We start from the raw sequence: 12,715 nt of genomic DNA, 5'->3' as shown, positions 1-12,715 counted from the left end.
GTTGGCATTCACCACCGTACGTAGGCCAATCCCCCCGCGTGGGTATGTATCATGATTACTGTGGAGAAGAAGAAGAAGAAGAAGAATGTGATTGTTTGCGTGTTCTTCCCTTTGCAGGGCTTTTGCCGTTGGTCTTGGGGCGGCTGTCGACGTCTTCTCCTGGTCAGGGGAACTGCCTGTGGTAGGCCAGCCTTCCCCTGGGCGCCTTTTTCCGAGGTGACATCGCAAGGCCCCCCCGCCAAGCTCCGAATCGCGGGTGAACATGGATTCAAGGAGGAACTCCGGTACCCCGAAGACAGCAAGCGGCGTCGTTCCCGGGCCAGCGGTCACACTGCTACGACAATCACCGAAAGGCGGGTCAGCGTCGGCAGACTGCTCTGACGATAAAAGCATGCCATCATTCGTGCTGAAAAGCACGCTTTCACCAGAGGCCCCGGTGTTCGTACCAAGGCATTTCAGAGTCCCTCTGCCACAGGAAGTTGCAGAGCCCTGCCCACCCTATCCACCTTCACCACAGTCACAGGACGCGAACCAGTATGCAATGCTGGAGCTCATGAGCTTCATTGACGACGTCACGCTGTGTCCTGCTGAGTTCGACTCCAAAATAGAAGACGTCACAAGCATATTGAGTGGCATTACCGACGCTGGCGGTCTCTGTCAGGTGGTCGACACTATCTTCCAACAGGGACTGAAAGAGGCTAACTTCAGGTATAGCGCGGCACGCCTGTGCAACCATCTTGGGAGCAACCTTCACATTCGAGGCGTGGAGGAGGACTTTACAAACATGCTTCTAGACCGGTGTCACAAAGAGTGCGTCAAGCGAAACGACTTGGGGTCCGGTGATTTTGACGACGCCTACCTGCGCGGGTTGCTGCTGTTCATTGCTGAACTGTTCTCTCAGATGGTGTTTCTGCGGAAGGCCCACTCCTACAAGGTGAAGCACCTGGCCGCCTCCATTCCCAACATGATGCACGCGCTTCTGCAGTCGCTCACCAAGGAGAACATCAAATGCACCATCCAGGTGCTGAAACTTACTGGCGCCTGCCTGGAGGACTATGAGAAGGTGGGCTCACCCGAAACCGACTGTTGTGCCCTCGACAGTGTGTTTGAGAAGCTCTGCGAGATCTCTCACAAGAAGGACATTGACCCGACCGCGGCGCCGATGGTCAAGAATGTCCTCGAACTTCGTGAGAGGAACTGGGGCCGCTCTTCGTCGTCCTCGAGCTCCGCATCGGCTGGCCAGGCGGATGACAGCCTTCCCATTACTTGTGGTCCCGACGGCGTGCCGGTCTCCAGTGAAGAGGAGACGTTTATCCAAGAGGTCCTCCTCACAGAACGGATGGGGAACATCGAAATGTCTGATGGAAGCGGTTACGCCAACAACTGCTGCAATGACGACATGGACGATGAGATTGCGGCAGCCTACGAAGAATTCCTCAAGGAATCGGGACAGTGAAGCTCTCTCCATCTCGGCAAGAGAGGGGACCAGAGTGGGTTGGCCGAGAGGTGCGAAGATGGGGAAGTGCAGGACAGTACTCAGTGTTTTCTTAACTGTATTTTTTTCCTCCCTATGTTTGTGTGAATTGGGGTTGGGGGGGAAAGTGTGGTGCCACTTTGTGCTTTTCCTTTTTTCTAAACAAGCTTTTTGCATCTCTTTCGCTTTGTCCACGTGACTCTTTGCCCACAGCGCCGGGATTTGAAGGCGCAGGCTCCTTTCCCAAGCAATGCAACCCTGCGAAGCCGAGCACCAGGCCGGGGCATAGCTTGTACCCATTATGAGAAAACCGGTGGGTACCCGGCCGGCGGCGGGAGTCGAACCCACCACCTCCCGAAGCCGAGGCGGGTGCTCTGCCACGAGACCACGGCTGCGGTTCGTCCCTTCGGGTAGGGTCGTCACCAGGTTGAACAACCCGGATGCTGCCCAGACTGCGGTGCAGGCCATCTCACCTCTCTTCAAAATGATTTCTGACGTCCGGCAGTTCGGCTGAGGAGGCTTTGTGTGCAGATCGTCTGATCAAGCCTGTATTATAGATTTGCTGAGGTGTTCCTCCTTTGGAAATCACTCGGTGAGCGCTCCTATTTCCCCGCACTTGGCACGCTCTGAGTGTCTAGTGAGGGGTGTCGATTCCCGAGTTAGTCCTTCGGAGGCGTGCTTGAGAAAAGTTGCTAACGTTTAGCTTTGGTTAAACATGGTAGGTTGCGTAAGCATCCATAGCGTTCCATTCGGGATCATCACCGGTTGTAGACGATTCGGTTTCGATAGAGGCGCGGTGCGCCCGTCTAGCAGCGTCTTGAGCGCGCCGCTTAGCAAGGCGCTGTTCGCGTTCTTCATCTGTGTCCGAAGCCCGTTGTCATTTCCTGGCTTCGGCAAGCCGACGTAGCCTCCCTTTCTGTTTTTCAGGCGGCATAACGATGGAGCCGGCAAGCGAGCGAACGCATCTTATACCCGCCGCCGCGGTGGCTCAGTGGCTATGGTGCTCGGCTGCTGGCCTGAAAGACGCGGGTTCGATCCCGGCCGCGGCGGCTGAATTTCTTTGGAGGAGAAATTCGAGGCCCGTGTACTGTGCGATGTCAGTGCACGTTAAAGAACCCCAGGTGGTCGAAATTTCCGGAGCCCTCCACTACGGCGTCTCTCATAGCCTTATAACCCTGTCACACTAGCAAATTTAATGTCATTCCAATCGATTGACATTAGCACCTAATGTCATTAATCGACTGCTACACGGAAACATGCAATGTCATTAGGTTCGAATGACATTCGCCATCGAATGAGTTAGGGGAACTCATTCGCATTCGATCTCGAACCGAATGCGAACTCTGGACACCAGATACGCAGCAGGAACAAGCGACGCGAAAAAATAATGTGCACACTGCCAAACCTAGAAAGTGCATTTATTTAGTTCTGCTAAAAAAAAGTTAATGTTGGTGTGAATCTGTTCACACCAGGCTGTCGTGGATAGCTATTACTCTCGATCTCAGCAGCCTGCAGCAGCGGCCGAGCGCGAAGCAGCGTCTTTCCCGCGACCGTCGGTCATTTTGGGATGCGTGATTCTTGCTGGCTGGCGTGCCATGTTTGTTAAGCTCGAATGTACTTAAAGACGTAACTGAGCAGTTCACCTTTTGGAAGTCATTTCCAAGCTCCGCGCGTGTCCGCGCGCCGCCATGTCAGCCATTTTGTTTGTTTACAATTATCGGATTTGTGGTTGACTTTGTACTTGGCTTGGCTTTTGATGGCTAAAGCGGTGCAGAATGGCCGCAAATAATAATAAATACGGCACACAAATGTTCTCACCCGCTTTTGAAACACTGCACAACAATTTCAAACATCTTTTATGCGCGCTGATGACGTTCGGTCGGACTATTGTTTTTTCTCTGATCGTCGATGCCATCATTTTCGAATGACATTACTTTTCTCCGTGTAGCACGGAAAGAGACCGAATGACATTCGATGCATCGAATGCCATTAGGTTCGAATGACATTAAATTTGCTAGTGTGACAGGGGTATTAGGGACGTTAAACCCCATAAACCAACCAACCAACCAGCACCTTATACCCCCTCTCCCTCGTTCTACAGCCTCCTCTCCACACTCCGCAGCTGGCGAGAGCGCGGCGAGGGCAGCGCCTCGCGCCGCCCTTCAAGATCAAACGTGCCTCGCGGCCGCCCCGACGCGAAGAGCTGAAACCGGTCGTAATATTGCTTTCGCAATAAAAATGTGGTAGTCCGACGTCAATCAAATTTAAATTAGGGAAATTGGTCGCACAGGGCAATAATTATAAGTTTCCAAGAACGCTCGATACGTGTAGATCGAGTAATAATGGCAAGCTGGATCGGTTCTTCCGATCGGTTACACTTCTGTAGGATGAATAATCGGAGTGAACATATCTAATGGCGGGATTTTGAATAGTTTCTATGCTTTCAGAGAGGTATTCCTCATGTGAGTCCCAAATGGCGGCTGCATATTCTAATTTGGGGCGCATTATGTGCTGTAGGCTAGTAATTTTACATGTGCTGGGGCAAACTTCATTGAGCGTTGAAGAGTGCCAAGGGATCGGCTGGATGCTGCAGTGGTGTGGTTGATGTGTGTTGACCACGTAAGAGCGTCAGACAGGTGTAATCTGAGATATTTCTAAGCTTTAGTAGCATGTAAACGAGAACCACAGATACAGTAGCTATCTGGTATTAAGTTGGAGCGTCTATGGAAGTGCATGAACTTACACTTAGCAATATTTTAAACACATTTACCATTTTACACACCATATTTCTACACCTAGTAAGTCACGTTGTAAGCTAATACTGTCTTACAACATTACCAGTTATACAACAGGTCGGTAGTTATTGGAGTGCAATTCGTACGTGATCATCGAGGTATCGTGGTCCTGCCGTGCCCCTACAGTTACTGTTGAGCGTCATGACTGGCACTATTATTCAAATTTAAATATTTGAGATAAATACATATGTTTTGTTAATGTGTTTTATGGGAGTTTGACGTCACAAAGGGACTCGGGTTATGACGGACGTCGAAATAAAGGGCTCCGGAAATTTCAACCACCGGTGGTTATTTAACGAGCTCTGACATCGCAGAGTATACGGGCCGCTAGAATTTTTCTTAGATCAAAATTCGACCGCCGCGTAAATATATATGAATTATATAGGTTAATGGTTACGTGAGCAACATTCATATATAAATCATAAATAGATATGCATTACATATGAATATTGTTCACGTAACCGTTAGCATTAGAAGCGTGAGTAATGGTGTAACATCTTATCGTTCGCCATCAATTTTTCATCAACAAAGTGCAGGAAAATTGTTGTACAAGTACAGTGTAAATAAAAAATCGTTGTTTTTATTTATTTTTTTTGGTACACGGAGGTCCGCCCCACCCCCCCTTCCCCCCCTAAAGCCAATCGCTGGGACCGCCACTGACCATCCACAGACAAATGGCTTAGTGGAACGCCTTAACAGAACCCTGGCCGACATGCCCTCCATATATGTGGATGTGGAGAAAAAAAGGCCGGACCGTAACATTTCTGCTCGTAGTCCCGACACACCTGCGACCCGATATCGTGAGCGCTTGCCACACAAACCATCTGCCGGCCACCTGGGAACCAGTCGTACATTAGCAAGTATTCGACAGAGGTACTACTGGCCCAGATTACTTCTATCAGTGCGGACATACGTCAAAACCTGTCGCGACTGCCAACAAGACTCCATCCTTCAAACCCGCCGGATTTCTTCACCCCATAGCGCCTCCGAAGACACCTTTCCAACAAATAGGAATGGACCTACTCGGCCCTTTCCCGAAGTCATCCACTGGAAATTTGGATTGCTGTCGTGATCGGTTATTTGACGCGGTACGCTGAGACAACGGCACTTGCAAACGGAACTGCTGTCGAAGTAGCCACTTTTTTCTACACAACATCGTGCTGTGTCATGGCGCCGCTGCGGTTATCATTGCTGACCGTGGAGCAGCTTTCACGGCACGCTTGACTCAGGCAGTCCTAGATCTGACCTACAGCAGCCATAGGCGTACTACGGCGTACCACCCACAAAGGCGGTCCTAAGGGGCGACCGCCCACCCCCCCCCCTCCCCCGCCCCTTCTTAAAGCCTTTGCACATTTTCCCGATTTCCCGAACGTCCGTTTTCGGGCTTTCACAGGGCGAGATGTCATTTTTGACGTAGAAATGGAAAGCTTTTTCGTCTGTGATGCGTCAAGTAGTCCCCTAATTTGTACGTTCGCCGTGTTAGCCGCTGCCTTATTTCACTGAGTTCTACGTTCTACAGGTTTATTTATTTATTTATTTATTTATTTATATATTTATTTTAGTACCTCAGAGACCCCAAACAACGGGCATTACATGAGGGGTGGAGTGTGCAGAAATATCAACAAAAAACGAACATATTCTGTGCCATGGCAACATCAAGGTTCAAAATACAAATAAAACTGGTAAACAGCTCAGAAAATCAAAATGCAGAACGCTCAAATGCTTTCGAAAAGAAAGGAAAAACAAGACATTAATAAAAGACAGGAAGAAGCGCTTCAATAACGGATTAGAGAACAGTAAAAACCGCATAGTAAAACAAAGTGCAATAGGTCAACGTTAGAGAGGAAAGGTACACGAAAACCTAAAATGTGTTTAATGATTTAAGCTTATCTTTGAATGCAAGCTTATCTATTATTAGAGCGGCATTGGGAAGGCCGCTCCAATCTTTTGCTGTTCGGATGAAGAACGACTGGGCAAATGGTTGTGTTTTTGGGCAAGGGTATGACACCTGTTGACTTTTTGTGAAGAGTTGAAAACAGGGAGTAGACGCTTAAGGGAAATGAATAGTAGAAACGATGAAAAAGGGCTAAACTGGCTAGTTTTTGATGGTGCTTTAAAGGTGCACTGAAGAGGAATATGAACTCGTCTTCTTGCCGCTGAAAATCGACCTACACGTTCCCAGCATTCTTAGAAACTTCGATTTATTTCCCTCTGTTGCCTATTTCCCTAATTAAATCGAATTAACGGCCGGCTCCCGCTTTTTTTTTAATACCCCGCATACGATGGAAGGAGTCGACCAACGCATGGAATGCCTTTCTGGCAGTCGCGTGGCGACCTTGATTTCGCTGTTATTTTGTTTCTTTTAGGTTTCCGTGAACAAATAGGTCTAGTCAGAGACTACATAGCTGCAAATTAGGCCCACGGAAATAAAAATATGCGTGGACTCTTCGCTTTCGCCGATCACTACGTATCAATCCGCCGATAGCAGAGCGGTGATATGTTTTGCCGGGCTAGTAGCGTGTCCCACCAGGCATCGGGTCCAGGAGCACCGCCGCAGTGCCGAAGGAGGAAGGAACGTGGGCCGGGTGCTCCAAGGTCGTTCACCGCTTCGTCGTCTTCCTCGGCTGAGGCTCCTGGGTACTCGGAAGTGGCCCGTCAGGCCAGGTGGATTCCATATCTTGTTTCGAGGAAATGCCAAGGGCGAACACCTGCAGCGTCGTCACCTCGCTTCGGCCGCTGAGGCCCTTGAATACTCGGAAGTGTCCAGAAGGGCATGTTGTCGGTCTAGTCGTTTCCGGCCAGGTGGATTCCATATCTTGTTCGAAGGATATGCCCCAAAGGCGGACACCTGCTGCGGCGTCACCCCGCGGTTGACAAAAGAGCGAGGCGCGGTTGAACGGCAGACGCTTGGCAGACGCTCGTCTCCGCAGGTGGCAGCAGGCGATGAGACATGTCACCCTGACAGATGCACACACACAAAGTCGCAGGGTCAATACTGCTGCCTTGGGTGCAGTTTAAGGGGAACTCCTGAAAACACGTTGTGGCAGTTAGGCAGAAGTGGTGGTACGTGGAATCCAAGAGTCGAATGCGTCCCTCGTGTTCGGTTCCACCGTCAGGAGGTTGCATGGGAGCGCGTGCATGAAGAAAGACCACTTTCGCAGAAACACGCACTGCATCTGGGCATGGCCTAAGTGGAGACAGGTGTGACGGGAACACACAAAGAGAGATGGGGTGGGGGGGGGGGGGGTAGAAACATAACAGCGGCAAGCCGCCACGGGACTGGCTGAAAGGTTGGTCGGCTCCTCCCACCGTTTGGTGGGAATTAAAAAAAAATTGGCAGAGGCTTAGCTTGATTAAGCCCGGAAGGTTGCGAAAGCAAATTACGAGCAAGTTTAGCGACTACAGTAGTGAAAGGCGAAAGCCTGAGTGCTGCACGGAACGCCGGAATTAGCTTAAAGTGCTATTGAGGTGTCCACTAAACCACAGAGTTGGTAAGGCGCCTTTCCTTTCCTCCAAATCAACGCAGTGTACAACTCTGTCTATGTCGGAGCGCATCAATGAACGCCACAACAGAGGTCAAGTTAAAGGTCAAACGTGGAACCGCCGGGACGACGCTGAAGGCTCAAAATCTAGCGCAGTATTGCTTTCGCAGTAAAAATAAATGTAATGTCAAGCACCAGAGCATGTTCACCAAATGCACAACCGATGTTTTTTACTCGCTTCCACTGTCCTGTCGCAAGGCCTACATGGGTCAAACAGGTCAATGCGTCAACGACCGTATGAGGCAGCACCGCACTTCGCTACAGCCAGGCAACACAGCAAATCTGCCAAGACATTGCAGCCACTGCAAAGACTGCACCCTTCTGTTCCAAAATGTCAGAATCATCGGCCGCGGCAAAACGCAGACAGAACGAGAAATCTTGGAAGCCTTCAAAATGAAGCCGTTAGGTTCTGGATGCGTCAGCGACAGCTCTGTCAGGTTCACGGCAAAAGAGTACAGTTTCATGAATGGGACATAGGTTGCCACATGCTATCTTTCAACGCTTGATCAATTTTGTTCTTGTTGTTTTGATCTCGCGCATGTGCACCCTGTTCTGTTGTTGGCGATAAATGTAGAATATTTCAGTTGTGTTTTCAGCGTTGTCCTGTGTACTTCTCCTGCTTGTGAACGCGTCCTTTCCGCTGGTTTCCCACTTACAATGCACCAACTGGCCCAACAAGCTACGCTTCTTGAATACTTGGCTGATTGTTTGTCAGTTTTAGTCTCCCTTGAAACTTCACAAAAGATTTTTTGAGCCGTTTCCTGCGATTTTTTGTCTCATCTGCTTTAAAAGAGGTCCGTTTTGTTTGTTTTCCTGGCCTTGCAGGTATTCATTAAACGAGGTTGCTGATTACTTAGCAAGGTCAGCTCTTGGCGGGTCAGTGACACATCCCGTCCCGAATTTCAGTCTGCTGGTGATTTCCAGGTTTCAGTGCTTGTAAGGCTGTGTAAGGTATCAATGACGCGGTTGCGATGCACTATTCCCAGTTGAAATTTGTATCTGTGCAGTTGTGTGTGGTCACCAACAAACTTATGTGGCTGATGAGGGGACGTTGAATCTTAAGACCATTTCCTCCTATATTGTCAAATGTTCGCACTTCAGAGAAAGATTTACCTGGAGGTCCCTCTCTCTAGGTTTGGGCTCCTGTTATCGCTGCCAGTGTTATTATCGTTCGTTGCGAGCTCAAAAGGATTTGCTTGGGTGCAATTTGTGGGGTTCTCCATGATTACATAATTGCAACTGGTAGGTCTATTTGCTAACTCTTTCAAAATTCTTGAAGCTTTTCTTTTTTTTCTTCAAAATATTTTTTGTTATTTAACTTTAAATAATCTTCTGTCGTTTTTCATCGATAATTTTTCAAAATTCCCGCTTGGCTCTGATATTTTTGTCGTAATCGCCTACGCAAATTTCCTTGTTTATTACACTACACCGTGGCCAATCTCCCCATGTGGGTATGTGCCACGTCTTGAAAGGAAGAAGAAGAAGAAGAGGATGTGCCATGGTTTAAGAGGAAGAAGAAAACTGCCTTTCGAGGTTAGGACTCCCTTTGTCTCTACCAGTTCTGCTCTAGTTTGGTGCGAGCGCCACGGGATTCTCGTTAAGCACTATTTGCGGCTACCTTCATGATTACATTATTGCAAGTGGTCGCTTACCGTGTTAACTCCATATAAAATTCCACCGCATGTCCCAAAAGCGTAATTTATTTTATTCTTCGCATATCTAATTTGTTTATTTTATTTTAAAATTTCACCAATTAATATATTTTCTAATTTCAGTCATTCTACCATTCTACTTAGTTTTTTTTTCCGCACATATACTACGTTGGCATTCACCACCGTACGTTGGCCAATCCCCCCGCGTGGGTATGTATCATGATTACTGTGGAGAAGAAGAAGAAGAAGAAGAATGTGATTGTTTGCGTGTTCTTCCCTTTGCAGGGCTTTTGCCGTTGGTCTTGGGGCGGCTGTCGACGTCTTCTCCTGGTCAGGGGAACTCCCTGTGGTAGGCCAGCCTTCCCCTGGGCGCCTTTTTCCGAGGTGACATCGCAAGGCCCCCCCGCCAAGCTCCGAATCGCGGGTGAACATGGATTCAAGGAGGAACTCCGGTACCCCGAAGACAGCAAGCGGCGTCGTTCCCGGGCCAGCGGTCACACTGCTACGACAATCACCGAAAGGCGGGTCAGCGTCGGCAGACTGCTCTGACGATAAAAGCATGCCATCATTCGTGCTGAAAAGCACGCTTTCACCAGAGGCCCCGGTGTTCGTACCAAGGCATTTCAGAGTCCCTCTGCCACAGGAAGTTGCAGAGCCCTGCCCACCCTATCCACCTTCACCACAGTCACAGGACGCGAACCAGTATGCAATGCTGGAGCTCATGAGCTTCATTGACGACGTCACGCTGTGTCCTGCTGAGTTCGACTCCAAAATAGAAGACGTCACAAGCATATTGAGTGGCATTACCGACGCTGGCGGTCTCTGTCAGGTGGTCGACACTATCTTCCAACAGGGACTGAAAGAGGCTAACTTCAGGTATAGCGCGGCACGCCTGTGCAACCATCTTGGGAGCAACCTTCACATTCGAGGCGTGGAGGAGGACTTTACAAACATGCTTCTAGACCGGTGTCACAAAGAGTGCGTCAAGCGAAACGACTTGGGGTCCGGTGATTTTGACGACGCCTACCTGCGCGGGTTGCTGCTGTTCATTGCTGAACTGTTCTCTCAGATGGTGTTTCTGCGGAAGGCCCACTCCTACAAGGTGAAGCACCTGGCCGCCTCCATTCCCAACATGATGCACGCGCTTCTGCAGTCGCTCACCAAGGAGAACATCAAATGCACCATCCAGGTGCTGAAACTTACTGGCGCCTGCCTGGAGGACTATGAGAAGGTGGGCTCACCCGAAACCGACTGTTGTGCCCTCGACAGTGTGTTTGAGAAGCTCTGCGAGATCTCTCACAAGAAGGACATTGACCCGACCGCGGCGCTGATGGTCAAGAATGTCCTCGAACTTCGTGAGAGGAACTGGGGCCGCTCTTCGTCGTCTTCGAGCACCGCATCGGCTGGCCAGGCGGATGACAGCCTTCCCATTACTTGTGGTCCCGACGGCGTGCCGGTCTCCAGTGAAGAGGAGAGGTTTATCCAAGAGGTCCTCCTCACAGAACGGATGGGGAACATCGAAATGTCTGATGGAAGCGGTTACGCCAACAACTGCTGCAATGACGACATGGACGATGAGATTGCGGCAGCCTACGAAGAATTCCTCAAGGAATCGGGACAGTGAAGCTCTCTCCATCTCGGCAAGAGAGGGGACCAGAGTGGGTTGGCCGAGAGGTGCGAAGATGGGGAAGTGCAGGACAGTACCCAGTGTTTTCTTAACTGTATTTTTTTCCTCCCTATGTTTGTGTGAATTGGGGTTGGGGGGGAAAGTGTGGTGCCACTTTGTGCTTTTCCTTTTTTCTAAACAAGCTTTCTGCATCTCTTTCGCTTTGTCCACGTGACTCTTTGCCCACAGCGCCGGGATTTGAAGGCGCAGGCTCCTTTCCCAAGCAATGCAACCCTGCGAAGCCGAGCACCAGGCCGGGGCATAGCTTGTACCCATTATGAGAAAACCGGTGGGTACCCGGCCGGCGGCGGGAGTCGAACCCACCACCTCCCGAAGCCGAGGCGGGTGCTCTGCCACGAGACCACGGCTGCGGTTCGTCCCTTCGGGTAGGGTCGTCACCAGGTTGAACAACCCGGATGCTGCCCAGACTGCGGTGCAGGCCATCTCACCTCTCTTCAAAATGATTTCTGACGTCCGGCAGTTCGGCTGAGGAGGCTTTGTGTGCAGATCGTCTGATCAAGCCTGTATTATAGATTTGCTGAGGTGTTCCTCCTTTGGAAATCACTCGGTGAGCGCTCCTATTTCCCCGCACTTGGCACGCTCTGAGTGTCTAGTGAGGGGTGTCGATTCCCGAGTTAGTCCTTCGGAGGCGTGCTTGAGAAAAGTTGCTAAGGTTTAGCTTTGGTTAAACATGGTAGGTTGCGTAAGCATCCATAGCGTTCCATTCGGGATCATCACCGGTTGTAGACGATTCGGTTTCGATAGAGGCGCGGTGCGCCCGTCTAGCAGCGTCTTGAGCGCGCCGCTTAGCAAGGCGCTGTTCGCGTTCTTCATCTGTGTCCGAAGCCCGTTGTCATTTCCTGGCTTCGGCAAGCCGACGTAGCCTCCCTTTCTGTTTTTCAGGCGGCATAACGATGGAGCCGGCAAGCGAGCGAACGCATCTTATACCCGCCGCCGCGGTGGCTCAGTGGCTATGGTGCTCGGCTGCTGGCCTGAAAGACGCGGGTTCGATCCCGGCCGCGGCGGCTGAATTTCTTTGCAGGAGAAATTCGAGGCCCGTGTACTGTGCGATGTCAGTGCACGTTAAAGAACCCCAGGTGGTCGAAATTTCCGGAGCCCTCCACTACGGCGTCTCTCATAGCCTTATAACCCTGTCACACTAGCAAATTTAATGTCATTCCAATCGATTGACATTAGCACCTAATGTCATTAATCGACTGCTACACGGGAACATGCAATGTCATTAGGTTCGAATGACATTCGCCATCGAATGAGTTAGGGGAACTCATTCGCATTCGATCTCGAACCGAATGCGAACTCTGGACACCAGATACGCAGCAGGAACAAGCGACGCGAAAAAATAATGTGCACACTGCCAAACCTAGAAAGTGCATTTATTTAGTTCTGCTAAAAAAAAGTTAATGTTGGTGTGAATCTGTTCACACCAGGCTGTCGTGGATAGCTATTACTCTCGATCTCAGCAGCCTACAGCAGCGGCCGAGCGCGAAGCAGCGTCTTTCCCGCGACCGTCGGTCATTTTGGGATGCGTGATTCTTGCTGGCTGGCGTGCCATGTTTGTTAAGCTC

General features: G+C 50.2%; 2 protein-coding genes across 2 annotated transcripts; both read left to right on the top strand.

The window, feature by feature from the left end:
* Positions 1-262: 262 nt before the first annotated feature.
* On the top strand, positions 263-1,468 carry LOC149353092 (polyadenylate-binding protein-interacting protein 1-like). Its single transcript, XM_089577282.1, has one exon. The coding sequence runs from the start codon at positions 263-265 to the stop codon at positions 1,454-1,456; it is 1,194 nt and encodes a 397-aa protein (XP_089433408.1). The 3' UTR covers positions 1,457-1,468.
* Positions 1,469-9,893: 8,425 nt separating this feature from the next.
* LOC149353091 (polyadenylate-binding protein-interacting protein 1-like) lies at positions 9,894-11,220 on the top strand. The gene has a single exon (XM_089577281.1). It carries the CDS (start codon positions 9,894-9,896, stop codon positions 11,085-11,087), a length of 1,194 nt encoding a protein of 397 aa, XP_089433407.1. The 3' UTR covers positions 11,088-11,220.
* The last annotated feature ends 1,495 nt before the right edge of the window (positions 11,221-12,715 follow it).

The sequence above is a fragment of the Amblyomma mixtum genome, chromosome 3 (assembly GCF_055824585.1).
Source record: "Amblyomma mixtum isolate Tamu chromosome 3, ASM5582458v1, whole genome shotgun sequence".
NCBI lineage: Eukaryota > Metazoa > Arthropoda > Arachnida > Ixodida > Ixodidae > Amblyomma > Amblyomma mixtum.
Note: the sequence above shows the minus strand (reverse complement) of the source record. Positions and strands in the feature narration are given on the sequence as shown.